The sequence below is a fragment of the Bufo gargarizans genome, chromosome 6, assembly GCF_014858855.1.
Source record: "Bufo gargarizans isolate SCDJY-AF-19 chromosome 6, ASM1485885v1, whole genome shotgun sequence".
Taxonomy (NCBI): Eukaryota; Metazoa; Chordata; class Amphibia; order Anura; family Bufonidae; genus Bufo; species Bufo gargarizans.
The window spans coordinates 165,110,988-165,130,625 of NC_058085.1; the positions used below are offsets into that span (position 1 = coordinate 165,110,988).

A 19,638-nucleotide genomic window follows, 5' to 3' on the forward strand; every position below is an offset into this window, starting at 1 on the left:
CCAGTACCTCTGCAATTAGGGTAGGGTACATAAAAAATTTTAAAAAATACTTACCTCTCCCATCACAGCTTATGGTATCCTGGCGCAGGCGGTCACGCACGCCTCACTGTGCCTTCCCGTGCCGCGTCATTGTGTCATCTCGCAAGATCCGACGCAGGAGGTCACAGTGATGTAATTGCGACCGAGTCCTGCGGTGCTCTACTGCCTTATAGGCTTCAGGCCTAGTAGCCTGAAGCCTATGAGGCATAACGGAGGGGACGGCAGCCATAGGCTCCTGTGACCCTCATTGAAATTCCTGTTGCCTGGCGCCCCTGCAGTTTGGCGCCCAGGCAACGGCCCCCACGCCCCACCCAAGCTACGCCACTGCCCTACTGAGTATGATCAATACTTACAGTACTTCTCATTCACTTATCGTAAATCATGAGACTTAGGCCTCATGCACACGACAGTTTTTTTTCACGGCCCGCAAAAACGGGGTCCGTGGGTCCGTGATCCGTGACCGTTTTTCCGTCCGTGGGTCTTCCTTGATTTTTGGAGGATCCACGGACATGAAAAAAAAGTCATTTTGGTGTCCGCCTGGCCGTGCGGAGCCAAACGGATCCGTCCTGAATTACAATGCAAGTCAATGGGGACGGATCCGTTTGATGTTGACACAATATGGTGCCATTTCAAACGGATCCGTCCCCATTGACTTTCAATGTAAAGTCTGGAGTTCTGTTATACCATCGGATTGGAGTTTTCTCCAATCCGATGGTATATTTTAACTTGTAGCGTCCCCATCACCATGGGAACGCCTCTATGTTAGAATATACTGTCGGATATGAGCTACATCGTGAAACTCATTTCCGACAGTATATTCTAACACAGAGGCGTTCCCATGGTGATGGAGACGCTTCAGGTTAGAATATACAAAAAAACTGTGTACATGACTGCCCCCTGCTGCCTGGCAGGTGCTGCCAGGCAGCAGGGGGCAGACCCCCCCCCCCCTGTTTTTAACTCATTGGTGGCCAGTGGGCCCCCCCTCCCCTGTTGTTAACTCGTTGGTGGCCAGTGTGCGCACCCCCCTCCCTCCCTCCCTCTATTGTTTTAATACATTGGGGCCAGTGTGCGCGCGCCCCCCAACCCCCCCTCTATTATTTTAATACATTGGGGCCAGTGTGCGCGCGCCCCCCCAACCCCCCCCCCCTCCCTCCCTCTATTGTTTTAATACATTGGGGCCAGTGTGCGCGCGCCCCCCCAACCCCCCCTCCCTCCCTCTCTCTATTGTTTTAATACATTGGGGCCAGTGTGCGCACCCCCCCAACCCCCCCTCCCTCCCCCCATTGTAATCATCATCGGTGGCAGCGGAGTAGAAGATTTTCATACTTACCTGGCTGCTGGCTGCTGCGATGTCTGCGTCCGGCCGGGAGCTCCTCCTACTGGTAAGTGACAGCAATGCGCCGCACAGACCTGTCACTTACCAGTAGGAGGAGCTCCCGGCCGGACGCAGACATCGCAGCAGCAAGAAGCAGGTAAGTATGAAAATCTTCTACTCCGCTGCCACCGATGATGATTACAATAGAGGGAGGGAGGGGGGGGGGGTTGGGGGGGTGCGCACACTGGCCCCAATGTATTAAAACAATAGAGGGAGGGAGGGAGGGGGGGTTGGGGGGGCGCGCGCACACTGGCCCCAATGTATTAAAACAATAGAGGGAGGGAGGGGGGGGTTGGGGGGGGCGCGCACACTGGCCCCAATGTATTAAAAGAATAGAGGGAGGGAGGGAGGGGGGTGCGCACACTGGCCACCAACGAGTTAACAACAGGGGAGGGGGGGGGGGCCGCACAATGATATTCAAACTGGGGAGGGGGGGGGGGGGGGGGTCTGCCCCCTGCTGCCTGGCAGCCCTGATCTCTTACAGGGGGATATGATGGGGTTAATTGTACTATCATATCCCCCTGTAAGAGATCGGGTGCTGCCAGGCAGCAGGGGGCAGTCTTGTACAAAGTTTGCAGTGTATTCTAACTAGAAGCGTCCCCATCACCATGGGAACGCTTCTGTGTTAGAATATACTGTCGGAAATGAGTTTTCACGAAGTGAAAACTTAGATCAGAAAAAGCTTTTATGCAGACGGATCTTCGGATCCGTCTGTATGAAACTAAAACCTACGGCCACGGATCACGGACACGGATGCCAATCTTGTGTGCATCCGTGTTCTTTCACGGACCCATTGACTTGAATGGGCCCGTGAACCGTTGGCCGTGAAAAAAATAGGACAGGTCATATTTTTTTCACGGCCAGGAAACACGGCTCACGGATGCGGCTGCCAAACGGTGCATTTTCCGATTTTTCCACGGACCCATTGAAAGTCAATGGGTCCGTGAAAAAAAACGGAAAACGGCACAACGGCCACGGATGCACACAACGGTCGTGTGCATGAGGCCTTACTGATATTTGGACCTTGGTATTTATTTGTACATAACAGATACCATTCTGGTTTGTCTTTGTCTCCATTTCCACCTAAAGAAAAACATTTACTGTACAGTATATGCAAACCCAACCTGTCCTCTCTCCTGACATGTATGTTTTAGTAACTACTTTCATTCCCCATGTAATACCAATTCTGAAGCATCTGTTCTTATGACTTGATGTTGTGCCATTCCTTTATTATTTCTACTAGAAGGTATGAATGACTTGCTAGCAGTTTGCAATGAAGGTCCAGATGGGTGTTACCAGTTGTAGGTGTGTCCCTGCCCAATATGACACTGTCCAAACTGTGCAGCTAGTGTCAGACTGAGCAGTAACTGGTAACACCCAGCTAGACCTTCACTGCAAACTGCTAGTATTTAATTCATAACTTCTAGAAGGAATAATAAAGGAATGGCACAACATAGGGTCATAAAAATAGATGTTCCAGAATTGATATTGTATGGAGAAAGCAACTAGTTACTAAAACAGACATGTCCGGAGAGGTTGCAAGTCTTCTTTTAGGTTATATCCAGCCTCCATCTAACGGCTCATGCACACAAACTTGCCGGGTTTGGCGGTCTGCAAATTGAGGATCCGCAAAACACGGCTGCCACCCGTGTGGCTTCTGCAATTAGCGGAACGGAACAGGCGGCCATTTATAGAAATGCCTATTCTTGTCCGCAAACCACATTCCTGAGACTGTAGAGGCCACCAAGAACGTTGGTCAACTTACAGCTGAACATGCTGCTTTCGGTAGGACCGGCTGAAAGTCTATTGTGTATGGGGAGCTTCTGACTCTTCCTGAGATAAGGTGTAACTGTCATTTTTTTTATTTATTCTTGTAATGTGTAGGAGCAGTGATACTGAACATTTTTTTTTAATATACTTTAATTGCTGAAATAATACATTTCTATTAGAAAAATAGCTCTAAAGTGGCCCATTTTGACCCATAGCAATGCTTCTGTTCACATAACACAGTCAGTGTGGAACGTGTCTCCACTGCTTTGTAAACAGAAGACAGAGGAGTGTTGCTAAGGCTCAAAATGGGCCACTTTAGAGCTATTTTTCTAATAGAAATATACAATTTCAGCAATTGAAGTACCTTATTTTCCATCCGATAAGACACATTTTTTCCCCAAAAGTGGGGGAGAATGTCCCTGCGTCTTATGGGGTGAATACTAATTAGTGCTTCCATTATGGAAGTGCTCATGAGGACCGGGAAGCGGTGAAGGCTCTGTACTAACCGCTTCCTGGTCCTCAGCTGTCGGCTGTGCAGTGGCTGTGCGCAGCGTGAGGGCGCTCTGTGTCCTCGCGCTGTAAGCGCCAGTTCACAGCACAGTTGACAGCAGGAGGGATCGTGCTGAAGAGGAGCGGTGGCATCCAGGAGCAGGACAGGTAAGTGTTTTTTTTTTGTGTTCTGTGACTTATGAGAGGCATGGGGGCTGAAATATCACAATGGAGGCTGAAACATGGCAATGGATGCTGATATGGAGACTGAAATATGGCCATGAGGGCTGATATAAGGGCTGAAATATGGCAATGAGGCTTGATAATGAGGGCTGAAATATGGCAATAGGGGCTGGAATATGGACATGGGGGCTGAAATATGGCTATAGGGGCTGAAATATGGCAATGGGGGCCATTATGGAGGGTGAAATATGGCAATGGGGGCTGATGAGAGGCATATGGGGGCTGATATTGGGGCTTATGAGAGGCATGGGGGCTGATATGGGGGCTCATGAGAGGCATGGGGCTCTTATCTGAGGTCTGATTAGGGGTCATTCACATTGGGGTCTGAGCTGAGGTCTGATTGGGAGTCTAATCTGAGGTCTTATTGGGGTCTGATTAGGGCTGTCATCTGAGGTCTGATTAACATTGGGGGTCTGACTGGTGGTATGACCTGAGGTCTAATGAAAAATATTTATTTTCTCATTGTCCTCCTCTAAAACCTGTGTGTCTTATGGGGAGAAAAATATGGTATATTACAAAAATGTTCACTATCACTGCTCTACACAATACCGAAATAAAAAAAGAATGACAGTTACACTTAAAGAATAAAAGGAATAGGCATATTGAATTTCAACACTCAATCCTTTTGTTTCCCAGGAGATAAGCTTCCATTTGAGGAGCCTGGCAGTCTTATCATTCAAAACACATAGACACTAAGCCAAACTGACCATGTATGTGTATAGGGGAGCATTTAGCTGACAGCTATTGAAGGTGCATGGGCAGGTGAAGGCAGCTGTTAAGATAAGACAAGATGAAGGTGCTCAACATGAAATGTAAGAAAAAAGTCCTTTTTAACTATGTTAGGCTGAGTTCACATCAATGTTTAGCTTTCCATTCTTCTGACACATCAAAAGAAGAGTGAGAAACAAAAACAGGATCCTGTAAAAAAAAAGGATACTTTTTTTTTCCATCTGAAAAACTGATCTCAGATGGAAATGGCTCAAACAGTTGACAACTGATTTTTTACAGGATCCTGTTTTTGTTTTCTCTACTTGTGATGGATCAGAAGAATGGTGATAATTAGGGATGAGCGAACTCGAACTGTATAGTTCGGGTTCGTACCGAATTTTGGGGTGTCCGTGACACGGACCCGAACCCGGACATTTTCGTAAAAGTCCGGGTTCGGGTTCGGTGTTCGTCGCTTTCTTCGCGCTTTTGTGACGCTTTCTTGGCGCTTTTTGAAAGGCTGCAAAGCAGCCAATCAACAAGCGTCATACTACTTGCCCCAAGAGGCCATCACAGCCATGCCTACTATTGGCATGGCTGTGATTGGCCAGAGCACCATGTGACCCAGCCTCTATTTAAGCTGGAGTCACATAGCGCCGCCCGTCACTCTGCTCTGATTAGCGTAGGGAGAGGTTGCGGCTGCGACAGTAGGGCGAGATTAGGCAGATTAACTCCTCCAAAGGACTTGATTAACTGATCGATCTGCAGCTGTGGATCATTGAGCTGCTGATCCTCAATTGCTCACTGTTTTTAGGCTGCCCAGACCGTTTGTCAGTCACATTTTTCTGGGGTGATCGGCGGCCATTTTGTGTCTTGTGGTGCGCCAGCACAAGCTGCGACCAAGTGCATTTAACCCTCAATGGTGTGGTTGTTTTTTGGCTAAAGCCTACATCAGGGTGAAGCTGTCACACCAAGTGCATTTAACCAGCAATAGTCTGTTTATTTTTTGGCCATATACTACATCAGGGGCAAGCTGCGCCTGTCACCAAGTGCATTTAACCCTCAATGGTGCGTTTGTTTTTTGGCTAAAGCCTACATCAGGGTGAAGCTGTCACACCAAGTGCATTTAACCAGCAATAGTCTGTTTATTTTTTGGCCATATACTACATCAGGGGCAAGCTGCGCCCGTCACCAAGTGCATTTAACCCTCAGTAGTGTGGTTGGTCAATCTATCACACCAAGTGCATTTAACCAGCAATAGTCTGTTCATTTTTTGGCCATATACTAAATCAGGGGCAAGCTGCGCCCGTCACCAAGTGCATTTAACCAGCAATAGTCTGTTCATTTTTTGGCCATATACTACATCAGGGGCAAGCTGCGCCCGTCACCAAGTGCATTTAACCCTCAGTAGTGTGGTTGGTCAAGCTGTGACACCAAGTGCATTTAACCAGCAATAGTCTGTTCATTTTTTGGCCATATACTACATCAGGGGCAAGCTGCGCCCATCACCAAGTGCATTTAACCAGCAATAGTGTGGTTATTTTTTGGCCATATCCCAGTCTAATTCTGTCACTAAATCCATACCGGTCACCCAGCGCCTAAATACTAGGCCTCAAATTTATATCCCGCTAAATCTCTCGTTACCGCTGTCCTGTTGTGGCTGGGAAAGTTATTTAGTGTCCGTCAAAGCAAATTTTTTGTTCTGGGTTGAAATACAATTCCCAATTTAGCAATTTAAAAATTTAGTGGTTTCTGCTGTATCAGAGCTATTTGAAATCTATCCCTAAAAGGGTATATAATATTCAAGGTGCACATAGGGTCATTCAGAATAACTTCACACACCCGCTACTGTGCATTTCCAAGTCTAATTCTGTCACTAAACCCATACCTGTCACCCAGCGCCTAAATACTAGGCCTCAAATTCATATCCAGCTAAATCTGTCGTTAGTGCTGTAGCTGGGCGAGTTATTTAGTGTCCGTTCAAGCACATTTCTTGTTCTGGGTTGAAATACAATTCCCAATTTAGCAATTTCATAATTTAGTGGTTTCTGCTATATCAGAGCTATTTGAAATCTATCCCTAAAAGGGTAGATCATATTGAAGGTGCACATAGGGACATTCAGAATAACTTCACACACCCGCTACTGTGCATTTCCAAGTCTAATTCTGTCACTAAACCCATACCTGTCACCCAGCGCCTAAATACTAGGCCTCAAATTTATATCCAGCTAAATCTGTCCTTAGTGCTGTAGCTGGGCGAGTTATTTAGTGTCCGTTCAAGCACATTTCTTGTTCTGGGTTGAAATACAATTCCCAATTTAGCAATTTCATAATTTAGTGGTTTCTGCTATATCAGAGCTATTTGAAATCTATCCCTAAAAGGGTATATAATATTCAAGGTGCACATTGGGTCATTCAGAATAACTTCACACACACCCGCTACTGTGTATTTCCAAGTCTAATTCTGTCACTAAACCCATACCTGTCACCCAGCGCCTAAATACTAGGCCTCAAATTTATATCCAGCTAAATCTGTCCTTAGTGCTGTAGCTGGGCGAGTTATTTAGTGTCCGTTCAAGCACATTTCTTGTTCTGGGTTGAAATACAATTCCCAATTTAGCAATTTCATAATTTAGTGGTTTCTGCTATATCAGAGCTATTTGAAATCTATCCCTAAAAGGGTAGATCATATTGAAGGTGCACATAGGGACATTCAGAATAACTTCACACACCCGCTACTGTGCATTTCCAAGTCTAATTCTGTCACTAAACCCATACCTGTCACCCAGCGCCTAAATACTAGGCCTCAAATTTATATCCAGCTAAATCTGTCCTTAGTGCTGTAGCTGGGCGAGTTATTTAGTGTCCGTTCAAGCACATTTCTTGTTCTGGGTTGAAATACAATTCCCAATTTAGCAATTTCATAATTTAGTGGTTTCTGCTATATCAGAGCTATTTGAAATCTATCCCTAAAAGGGTATATAATATTCAAGGTGCACATTGGGTCATTCAGAATAACTTCACACACACCCGCTACTGTGTATTTCTAAGTCTAATTCTGTCACTAAACCCATACCTGTCACCCAGCGCCTAAATACTAGGCCTCAAATTTATATCCTGCTAAATCTCTCGTTAACGCTGTCCTGTTGTGGCTGGGAAAGTTATTTAGTGTCCGTCAAAGCACATTTTTTGTTCTGGGTTGAAATACAATTCCCAATTTAGCAATTTCATAATTTAGTGGTTTCTGCTATATCAGAGCTATTTGAAATCTATCCCTAAAAGGGTATATAATATTCAAGGTGCACATTGGGTCATTCAGAATAACTTCACACACACCCGCTACTGTGTATTTCTAAGTCTAATTCTGTCACTAAACCCATACCTGTCACCCAGCGCCTAAATACTAGGCCTCAAATTTATATCCTGCTAAATCTCTCGTTAACGCTGTCCTGTTGTGGCTGGGAAAGTTATTTAGTGTCCGTCAAAGCACATTTTTTGTTCTGGGTTGAAATACAATTCCCAATTTAGCAATTTCATAATTTAGTGGTTTCTGCTATATCAGAGCTATTTGAAATCTATCCCTAAAAGGGTATATAATATTCAAGGTGCACATTGGGTCATTCAGAATAACTTCACACACACCCGCTACTGTGTATTTCTAAGTCTAATTCTGTCACTAAACCCATACCTGTCACCCAGCGCCTAAATACTAGGCCTCAAATTTATATCCTGCTAAATCTCTCGTTAACGCTGTCCTGTTGTGGCTGGGAAAGTTATTTAGTGTCCGTCAAAGCACATTTTTTGTTCTGGGTTGAAATACAATTCCCAATTTAGCAATTTCATAATTTAGTGGTTTCTGCTATATCAGAGCTATTTGAAATCTATCCCTAAAAGGGTATATAATATTCAAGGTGCACATTGGGTCATTCAGAATAACTTCACACACACCCGCTACTGTGTATTTCTAAGTCTAATTCTGTCACTAAACCCATACCTGTCACCCAGCGCCTAAATACTAGGCCTCAAATTTATATCCTGCTAAATCTCTCGTTAACGCTGTCCTGTTGTGGCTGGGAAAGTTATTTAGTGTCCGTCAAAGCACATTTTTTGTTCTGGGTTGAAATACAATTCCCAATTTAGCAATTTCATAATTTAGTGGTTTCTGCTATATCAGAGCTATTTGAAATCTATCCCTAAAAGGGTATATAATATTCAAGGTGCACATTGGGTCATTCAGAATAACTTCACACACACCCGCTACTGTGCATTTCTAAGTCTAATTCTGTCACTAAACCCATACCTGTCACCCAGCGCCTAAATACTAGGCCTCAAATTTATATCCTGCTAAATCTCTCGTTAACGCTGTCCTGTTGTGGCTGGGAAAGTTATTTAGTGTCCGTCAAAGCACATTTTTTGTTCTGGGTTGAAATACAATTCCCAATTTAGCAATTTCATAATTTAGTGGTTTCTGCTATATCAGAGCTATTTGAAATCTATCCCTAAAAGGGTATATAATATTCAAGGTGCACATTGGGTCATTCAGAATAACTTCACACACACACGCTTCTGTGCATTTCCAAGTCTAATTCTGTCACTAAATCCATACCGGTCACCCAGCGCCTAAATACTAGGCCTCAAATTTATATCCTGCTAAATCTCTCGTTAACGCTGTCCTGTTGTGGCTGGGAAAGTTATTTAGTGTCCGTCAAAGCACATTTTTTGTTCTGGGTTGAAATACAATTCCCAATTTAGCAATTTCATAATTTAGTGGTTTCTGCTATATCAGAGCTATTTGAAATCTATCCCTAAAAGGGTATATAATATTCAAGGTGCACATTGGGTCATTCAGAATAACTTCACACACACACGCTTCTGTGCATTTCCAAGTCTAATTCTGTCACTAAATCCATACCGGTCACCCAGCGCCTAAATACTAGGCCTCAAATTTATATCCCGCTGAATTTGAATACAATACATTGGGCCAAATAATATATTTGTTGTTGTGGTGAACCATAACAATGAGAAAAACATCTAGTAAGGGACGCGGACGTGGACATGGTCGTGGTGGTGTTAGTGGACCCTCTGGTGCTGGGAGAGGACGTGGCCGTTCTGCCACATCCACACGTCCTAGTGTACCAACTACCTCAGGTCCCAGTAGCCGCCAGAATTTACAGCGATATATGGTGGGGCCCAATGCCGTTCTAAGGATGGTAAGGCCTGAGCAGGTACAGGCATTAGTCAATTGGGTGGCCGACAGTGGATCCAGCACGTTCACATTATCTCCCACCCAGTCTTCTGCAGAAAGCGCACAGATGGCGCCTGAAAACCAACCCCATCAGTCTGTCACATCACCCCCATGCATACCAGGGAAACTGTCTCAGCCTCAAGTTATGCAGCAGTCTCTTATGCTGTTTGAAGACTCCGCTGGCAGGGTTTCCCAAGGGCATCCACCTAGCCCTTCCCCAGCGGTGAAAGACATAGAATGCACTGACGCACAACCACTTATGTTTCCTGATGATGAGGACATGGGAATACCACCTCAGCATGTCTCTGATGATGACGAAACACAGGTGCCAACTGCTGCGTCTTTCTGCAGTGTGCAGACTGAACAGGAGGTCAGGGATCAAGACTGGGTGGAAGACGATGCAGGGGACGATGAGGTCCTAGACCCCACATGGAATGAAGGTCGTGCCACTGACTTTCACAGTTCGGAGGAAGAGGCAGTGGTGAGACCGAGCCAACAGCGTAGCAAAAGAGGGAGCAGTGGGCAAAAGCAGAACACCCGCCGCCAAGAGACTCCGCCTGCTACTGACCGCCGCCATCTGGGACCGAGCACCCCAAAGGCAGCTTCAAGGAGTTCCCTGGCATGGCACTTCTTCAAACAATGTGCTGACGACAAGACCCGAGTGGTTTGCACGCTGTGCCATCAGAGCCTGAAGCGAGGCATTAACGTTCTGAACCTGAGCACAACCTGCATGACCAGGCACCTGCATGCAAAGCATGAACTGCAGTGGAGTAAACACCTTAAAACCAAGGAAGTCACTCAGGCTCCCCCTGCTACCTCTTCTGCTGCTGCCGCCTCGGCCTATTCTGCTGCTGCCGCCTCGGCCTCTTCCTCCGCCTCTGGAGGAACGTTGGCACCTGCCGCCCAGCAAACAGGGGATGTACCACCAACACCACCACCACCACCTCCGTCACCAAGCGTCTCAACCATGTCACACGCCAGCGTTCAGCTCTCCATCTCACAAACATTTGATAGAAAGCGTAAATTCCCACCTAGCCACCCTCGATCCCTGGCCCTGAATGCCAGCATTTCTAAACTACTGGCCTATGAAATGCTGTCATTTAGGCTGGTGGACACAGACAGCTTCAAACAGCTCATGTCGCTTGCTGTCCCACAGTATGTTGTTCCCAGCCGGCACTACTTCTCCAAGAGAGCCGTGCCTTCCCTGCACAACCAAGTATCCGATAAAATCAAGTGTGCACTGCGCAACGCCATCTGTAGCAAGGTCCACCTAACCACAGATACGTGGACCAGTAAGCACGGCCAGGGACGCTATATCTCCCTAACTGCACACTGGGTAAATGTAGTGGCAGCTGGGCCCCAGGCGGAGAGCTGTTTGGCGCACGTCCTTCCGCCGCCAAGGATCGCAGGGCAACATTCTTTGCCTCCTGTTGCCACCTCCTCCTTCTCGGCTTCCTCCTCCTCTTCTTCCACCTGCTCATCCAGTCAGCCACACACCTTCACCACCAACTTCAGCACAGCCCGGGGTAAACGTCAGCAGGCCATTCTGAAACTCATATGTTTGGGGGACAGGCCCCACACCGCACAGGAGTTGTGGCGGGGTATTGAACAACAGACCGACGAGTGGTTGCTGCCGGTGAGCCTCAAGCCCGGCCTGGTGGTGTGTGATAATGGGCGAAATCTCGTTGCAGCTCTGGGACTAGCCAATTTGACGCACATCCCTTGCTTGGCGCATGTGCTGAATTTGGTGGTGCAGAAGTTCATTCACAACTACCCCGACATGTCAGAGCTGCTGCATAAAGTGCGGGCCGTCTGTTCGCGCTTCCGGCGTTCACATCCTGCTGCTGCTCGCCTGTCTGCGCTACAGCGTAACTTCGGCCTTCCCGCTCACCGCATCATATGCGACGTGCCCACCAGGTGGAACTCCACCTTGCACATGCTGGACAGACTGTGCGAGCAGCAGCAGGCCATAGTGGAGTTTCAGCTGCAGCACGCACGGGTCAGTCGCACTACAGAACAGCACCACTTCACCACCAATGACTGGGCCTCCATGCGAGACCTGTGTGCCCTGTTGCGCTGTTTCGAGTACTCCACCAACATGGCCAGTGGCGATGACACCGTTATCAGCGTTACAATACCACTTCTATGTCTCCTTGAGAAAACACTTAGGGCGATGATGGAAGAGGAGGTGGCCCAGGAGGAGGAGGAGGAGGAGGAAGAGGGGTCATTTTTAGCACTTTCAGGCCAGTCTCTTCGAAGTGACTCAGAGGGAGGTTTTTGGCAACAGCAGAGGCCAGGTACAAATGTGGCCAGCCAGGGCCCACTACTGGAGGACGAGGAGGACGAGGATGAGGAGGAGGTGGAGGAGGATGAGGATGAAGCATGGTCACAGCGGGGTGGCACCCAACGCAGCTCGGGTCCATCACTGGTGCGTGGCTGGGGGGAAAGGCAGGACGATGACGATACGCCTCCCACAGAGGACAGCTTGTCCTTACCCCTGGGCAGCCTGGCACACATGAGCGACTACATGCTGCAGTGCCTGCGCAACGACAGCAGAGTTGCCCACATTTTAACCTGTGCGGACTACTGGGTTGCCACCCTGCTGGATCCACGCTACAAAGACAATGTGCCCACCTTACTTCCTGCACTGGAGCGTGACAGGAAGATGCGCGAGTACAAGCGCACGTTGGTAGACGCGCTACTGAGAGCATTCCCAAATGTCACAGGGGAACAAGTGGAAGCCCAAGGCCAAGGCAGAGGAGGAGCAAGAGGTCGCCAAGGCAGCTGTGTCACGGCCAGCTCCTCTGAGGGCAGGGTTAGCATGGCAGAGATGTGGAAAACTTTTGTCAACACGCCACAGCTAACTGCACCACCACCTGATACGCAACGTGTTAGCAGGAGGCAACATTTCACTAACATGGTGGAACAGTACGTGTGCACCCCAATCCACGTACTGACTGATGGTTCGGCCCCATTCAACTTCTGGGTCTCTAAATTGTCCACGTGGCCAGAGCTAGCCTTTTATGCCTTGGAGGTGCTGGCCTGCCCGGCAGCCAGCGTTTTGTCTGAACGTGTATTCAGCACGGCAGGGGGCGTCATTACAGACAAACGCAGCCGCCTGTCTACAGCCAATGTGGACAAGCTGACGTTCATAAAAATGAACCAGGCATGGATCCCACAGGACCTGTCCGTCCCTTGTCCAGATTAGACATTAACTACCTCCCCATAACCATATATTATTGGACTCCAGGGCACTTCCTCATTCAATCCTATTTTTATTTTCATTTTACCATTATATTGCGAGGCTACCCAAAGTTGAATGAACCTCTCCTCTGCCTGTGTGCTAGGCCTAAATATATGCCAATGGACTGTTGCAGTGGTGGCTGACATGAAGCCTGATTCTCTGCTATGACATGCAGACTAATTCTCTGCTGACATGAAGCCAGATTGTCTGTTACGGGACCTCTCTCCTCTGCCTGGGTGCTGGGCCTAAATTTATGACAATGGACTGTTGCAGTGGTGGCTGACGTGAAGCCTGATTCTCTGCTATGACATGCAGACTGATTCTCTGCTGACATGAAGCCAGATTGTCTGTTACGGGACCTCTCTGCTCTGCCTGTGTGCTAGGCCTAAATATATGCCAATGGACTGTTGCAGTGGTGGGTGACGTGAAGCCTCATTCTCTGCTATGACATGCAGACTGATTCTCTGCTGTCATGAAGCCAGATTGTCTGTTACGGGACCTCTCTGCTCTGCCTGTGTGCTAGGCCTAAATATATGCCAATGGACTGTTGCAGTGGTGGGTGACGTGAAGCCTCATTCTCTGCTATGACATGCAGACTGATTCTCTGCTGACATGAAGCCAGATTGTCTGTTACGGGACCTCTCTCCTCTGCCTGTGTGCTAGGCCTAAATATATGCCAATGGACTGTTGCAGTGGTGGCTGACGTGAAGCCTCATTCTCTGCTATGACATGCAGACTAATTCTCTGCTGACATGAAGCCAGATTGTCTGTTACGGGACCTCTCTCCTCTGCCTGGGTGCTGGGCCTAAATTTATGACAATGGACTGTTGCAGTGGTGGCTGACGTGAAGCCTGATTCTCTGCTATGACATGCAGACTGATTCTCTGCTGACATGAAGCCAGATCCTCTGTTACGGGACCTCTCTCCTCTGCCTGTGTGTGTGCTGGGCCTAAATATATGCCAATGGACTGTTGCAGTGGTGGCTGACGTGAAGCCTCATTCTCTGCTATGACATGCAGACTGATTCTCTGCTGACATGAAGCCAGATTCTCTGTTACGGGACCTCTCTCCTCTGCCTGTGTGTGTGCTGGGCCTAAATATATGCCAATGGACTGTTGCAGTGGTGGCTGACGTGAAGCCTCATTCTCTGCTATGACATGCAGACTAATTCTCTGCTGACATGAAGACAGATTCTCTGTTACGGGACCTCCCTCCTCTGCCTGGGTGCTGGGCCTAAATATATGCCAATGGACTGTTGCAGTGGTGGCTGACGTGAAGCCTCATTCTCTGCTATGACATGCAGACTAATTCTCTGCTGACATGAAGACAGATTCTCTGTTACGGGACCTCCCTCCTCTGCCTGGGTGATGGGCCTAAATATATGCCAATGGACTGTTGCAGTGGTGGCTGACGTGAAGCCTCATTCTCTGCTATGACATGCAGACTGATTCTCTGCTGACATGAAGACAGATTCTCTGTTACGGGACCTCTCTCCTCTGCCTGTGTGTGTGCTGGGCCTAAATATATGCCAATGGACTGTTGCAGTGGTGGCTGACGTGAAGCCTCATTCTCTGCTATGACATGCAGACTGATTCTCTGCTGACATGAAGCCAGATTCTCTGTTACGGGACCTCTCTCCTCTGCCTGTGTGTGTGCTGGGCCTAAATATATGCCAATGGACTGTTGCAGTGGTGGCTGACGTGAAGCCTCATTCTCTGCTATGACATGCAGACTGATTCTCTGCTGACATGAAGCCAGATTCTCTGTTACGGGACCTCTCTCCTCTGCCTGTGTGTGTGCTGGGCCTAAATATATGCCAATGGACTGTTGCAGTGGTGGCTGACGTGAAGCCTCATTCTCTGCTATGACATGCAGACTAATTCTCTGCTGACATGAAGACAGATTCTCTGTTACAGGACCTCTCTCCTCTGCCTGTGTGTGTGCTGGGCCTAAATATATGCCAATGGACTGTTGCAGTGGTGGCTGACGTGAAGCCTCATTCTCTGCTATGACATGCAGACTAATTCTCTGCTGACATGAAGACAGATTCTCTGTTACGGGACCTCTCTCCTCTGCCTGTGTGTGTGCTGGGCCTAAATATATGCCAATGGACTGTTGCAGTGGTGGCTGACGTGAAGCCTCATTCTCTGCTATGACATGCAGACTGATTCTCTGCTGACATGAAGCCAGATTCTCTGTTACGGGACCTCTCTCCTCTGCCTGTGTGTGTGCTGGGCCTAAATATATGCCAATGGACTGTTGCAGTGGTGGCTGACGTGAAGCCTCATTCTCTGCTATGACATGCAGACTAATTCTCTGCTGACATGAAGACAGATTCTCTGTTACGGGACCTCCCTCCTCTGCCTGGGTGCTGGGCCTAAATATATGCCAATGGACTGTTGCAGTGGTGGCTGACGTGAAGCCTCATTCTCTGCTATGACATGCAGACTAATTCTCTGCTGACATGAAGACAGATTCTCTGTTACGGGACCTCTCTCCTCTGCCTGGGTGCCGGGGCCTAAATATCTGAGAATGAACTGTTCCAGTGGTGGGTGACGGGAAGCCAGATTCTCTGCTATGGAACCTCTCTCCAATTGATTTTGGTTAATTTTTATTTATTTAATTTTTATTTTAATTCATTTCCCTATCCACATTTGTTTGCAGGGGATTTACCTACATGTTGCTGCCTTTTGCAGCCCTCTAGCTCTTTCCTGGGCTGTTTTACAGCCTTTTTAGTGCCGAAAAGTTCGGGTCCCCATTGACTTCAATGGGGTTCGGGTTCGGGACGAAGTTCGGATCGGGTTCGGATCCCGAACCCGAACATTTCCGGGATGTTCGGCCGAACTTCTCGAACCCGAACATCCAGGTGTTCGCTCAACTCTAGTGATAATAAAATAAAAATTAATAACAATGAGGTTATAAAAGATGATAGAAAACTGTGCCTGATATAGTCCTAAAATGTCCCTTTGAAGAAAGGTACCATCTATGTAGAACAGCCCCAATGTATTTGGAGGCAGCACAGTGACTCAATGCTTTGCACTTGAAGAATTAGAACCATCACTATATTTCAAAACCAGCCATGGTTTCTGCATCAGGTTTTGTGATCATGGGATTTTTCTCTAGGCACTCCTTTGATTCAGTATTCACTGACAACCTGATAAATGGAAATTATCAATGAGTATAAATGAGAACAGATATTAAGGTCACTGATGTTTGTATGGTTCTATAATAACTGTTATTTAATGTAATTATTCTATATTTTATTATATTACAAAATGATAAAATATCGTTTCAACCATAATCATCTTAAATACACCTTTGCTTCAACTATGGAGTGCAGCCCAGTAAACTTTCCTGAAAAAGGACCAAAAATGTTGAAATCTTGCACATAAAAAAAATCTATAAAGAGTTGAAATAATAAGACAAATATTTTCCATAGAGTATAATATTTATTTCTGTATTACCTCTCGATCCAATGATTGCCGAAGCCAAACCACACCAGTCTCACTTTCCACAGCAAAAAATTTACTAGCTTCATCGCCTACTATTCCATACACCAATTTGTCACCATCATAGTCTTGTGCACGTAGTTGAGTAATTGAAGAACCTGCAAAAAAATAAAATAAATCATTTTACCTATTTTTGTTCTAATCTAAACCATTTATCATGTTTGTTATCCACTGCTAATTCAAGTAAGTGCGATAAATGATACGATAAATCACCAGAATGCAAGATTCCAAGTGTGATCAGCACACGTGGCAATTTGTGGGCTTCACGACTATTAAAGCCAATCTGCCAACCTTATAGGCTGCCATATGTAAGGGCTGCATATTACAGCTACAGGACTATACAACTGGTAGTCAAAATGGCACAAATAATAATGTTGTGTCATTTGGTTACTAGGATCGGTGAAAGAACAAAATGAACATGAAGTTTATAGGTCCAGTGTATTCATGAAGGAAGCAATTCCCATGTCTCTTCCTGCAATAATGGACAGGCTGCTGCTGTATATATAGTATGTACATTCACTACAGCTGGTTAGTCACCACTGAGAGGAGCAGGTACATTTTCAACTAAAATCTACCTATAATAATAAAATTTCCATTCTTTTGCTATTTTAGACAGTGACCATTGGGCTGGTCCTCACCCTCACAATCTGACACTTAGATGCACGGTGAGGATCCAGTGGTCACCGCTATTTTGTGGCATACTAATTATAGACGCCACAATCATAGGTCCAACCATTTCTTTGGGCCTCCAGTTTATGCACCTCCAGCAGCCAAATCAAGCCACCCGTGTCGTGTATCCAGGTGGCGGCATCAGCGCTAGGAACATAATGCCCATTTAAAAAGGTAAAAACAAAAGTTAGTTAGCCATGGTTGAAAAAAATAAAATGAAATCACATACAATGCAACAGAACTCTGCTGACACAAAATACATGATCACAAAACAAATAACCTAATGCTATACTGACTATATAAATGAATGTAAAGTACTTAGCAAATACATTTTGATCAAAATTATTTGTGCCCAGAACCTCACATCCATTTATATAATGAGTATAGCATTAGTTTATGTTTTTTGATCATGTATTTTGTTCTTTCAGAGTGCTTTTGCATTATATTTGATGTTGTATTTGTAGCCATGGGACCGTAGATATGTTGCCTAACTTTGTGTTTTTCTTTGCAGTGTGCACCTGGATGTGTGACTGCCTACATTTTGGTTGTGCACTGAATAATCCATCAGATTTTATTTAGTGTAGTATCAAGCTGAAGCTGGCTCTCCTGATTTTCATTGAAGGTCTGCTGTATCCAGGAAAGGTAAAATACAGAGAAGGTTCAGTGACTATGTGGGACCTGCCTTCCCTAAATTCATTGGAAGCCAGTTGGCACCACAAGATGTAGCACTTAGCAGTTTCCAGTCCAAGAGAGCTCATCTTGCCCTGGTGGGTGGGCACAAATAATTTGGATCAAAATGTATTTGTTAAGAACCTGGCATTCCTTTTTATACTGTAGTTAGTTTAGAATTAGTTTCTATGTTTTGTGTTCATGTATTTTGTGTTAGCAGATTGCTGTTGTATTTGTATTTGATTACCCATTTTAGGCTACTTTCACACTCTCGCGTTCGGTGCGGATCCGTCATGGATCTGCACAGACGGATCCATTCAGATAATACAACCGTCTGCATCCATTCAGAACGGATCCGTTTGTATTATATTTAACATAGCCAAGACGGATCCGTCTTGAACACCATTGAAAGTCAATGGAGGACTGATCCATTTTCTGTTGTGCCATATAAGATAAGATAAGATGCCTTTATTGTCACTGTACAATACAATGTAATACAATGTACAATACAATGAAATGTAGTTTGGAGCAATCCTAGGTGCCATGGACAGAGGAACAAGAACTGACATTTTAACTAAAGCATTACACAAGAAAAAAAAAATATTGCACTAGAAAGCATTACTATTCACAGTTCACAGCACATATATAGCAAGAGCAAAGTCTGCTTGTGTCATAGATCAGTTTCGTCAGACGGACACCAAAACGCTGCAAGCGTTTTGGTGTCCGCCTCCGAAGCGGAATGGAGACGGAACAGAGGCAAACTGATGCATTCTGAGCGGATCCTTATCCATTCAGAATGCGTTAGAGCAAAACTGATCCATTTTAGACTGCTTGTGAGAGCCCTGAATGGATCTCACAAACGGAAAGCCAAAACGCCAGTGTGAAAATATCCTAATGGATGCTTGGTCTTCTAGCATAGGAGCCACACATTACAGCCAGCATCTCTGAACTGTAGCTAATAGAGAGAACCCCCTAAAATGTCCACATGTCCTAACAGGCTATATAGAAAGGGATTTTCGATTTCAGACAACCCCTTTAAAGGGTACAGTACCTCCTGGTAACTGTATATTTAAAATCATAGTAGCAAGTCTTCAGTATATTTTTGAAGACAGGGGCATAACAAGTAATCATGGGGCGTCATAGCAAAACTTGGAATAAGCTTGACTACTTTCAACATGTTCAAAAAAGATTATGATTAGTCTACGTAGTACACAAGGTTAAGGTATGCATCAATGTCACAATACATGCATAGTGAACACAGTGATATCATAGTACAGAGATAATGCACACAGTGATTTCACAATACAGGGATAGTGAACACAGTGATATCATAGTACAGAGATAATGCACACAGTGATTTCACAATACAGGGATAGTGAACACAGTGATATCATAGTACAGAGAGAATGCACACAGTGATTTCACAATACAGGGATAGTGAACACAGTGATGTTATAGTACAGAGAGAATGCACACAGTAATCTCACTGTACAGGGATAGTGAACACAGTGATGTCATAGTACAGAGAGAATGCACACAGTGATTCTAACAATACAGGGATAGTGAACACAGTGATGTCATAGTACAGAGAATGCACACAGTAATCTCACTGTACAGGGATAGTGAACACAGTGATGTCATAGTACAGAGAGAATGCACACAGTAATCTCACAGTACAGGG

The 19,638-nt window shown here is 46.0% G+C and overlaps 1 protein-coding gene across 1 annotated transcript in view; it reads right to left on the reverse strand.

The window, feature by feature from the left end:
* CDH23 (cadherin related 23) overlaps positions 1-19,638 on the reverse strand; it is a 1,302,172-nt gene that overhangs the window by 1,047,625 nt on the left and 234,909 nt on the right. Inside the window, 1 exon segment of the mRNA XM_044299558.1 lies at positions 16,575-16,717. Coding sequence (XP_044155493.1) covers positions 16,575-16,717 — 143 coding nt within the window.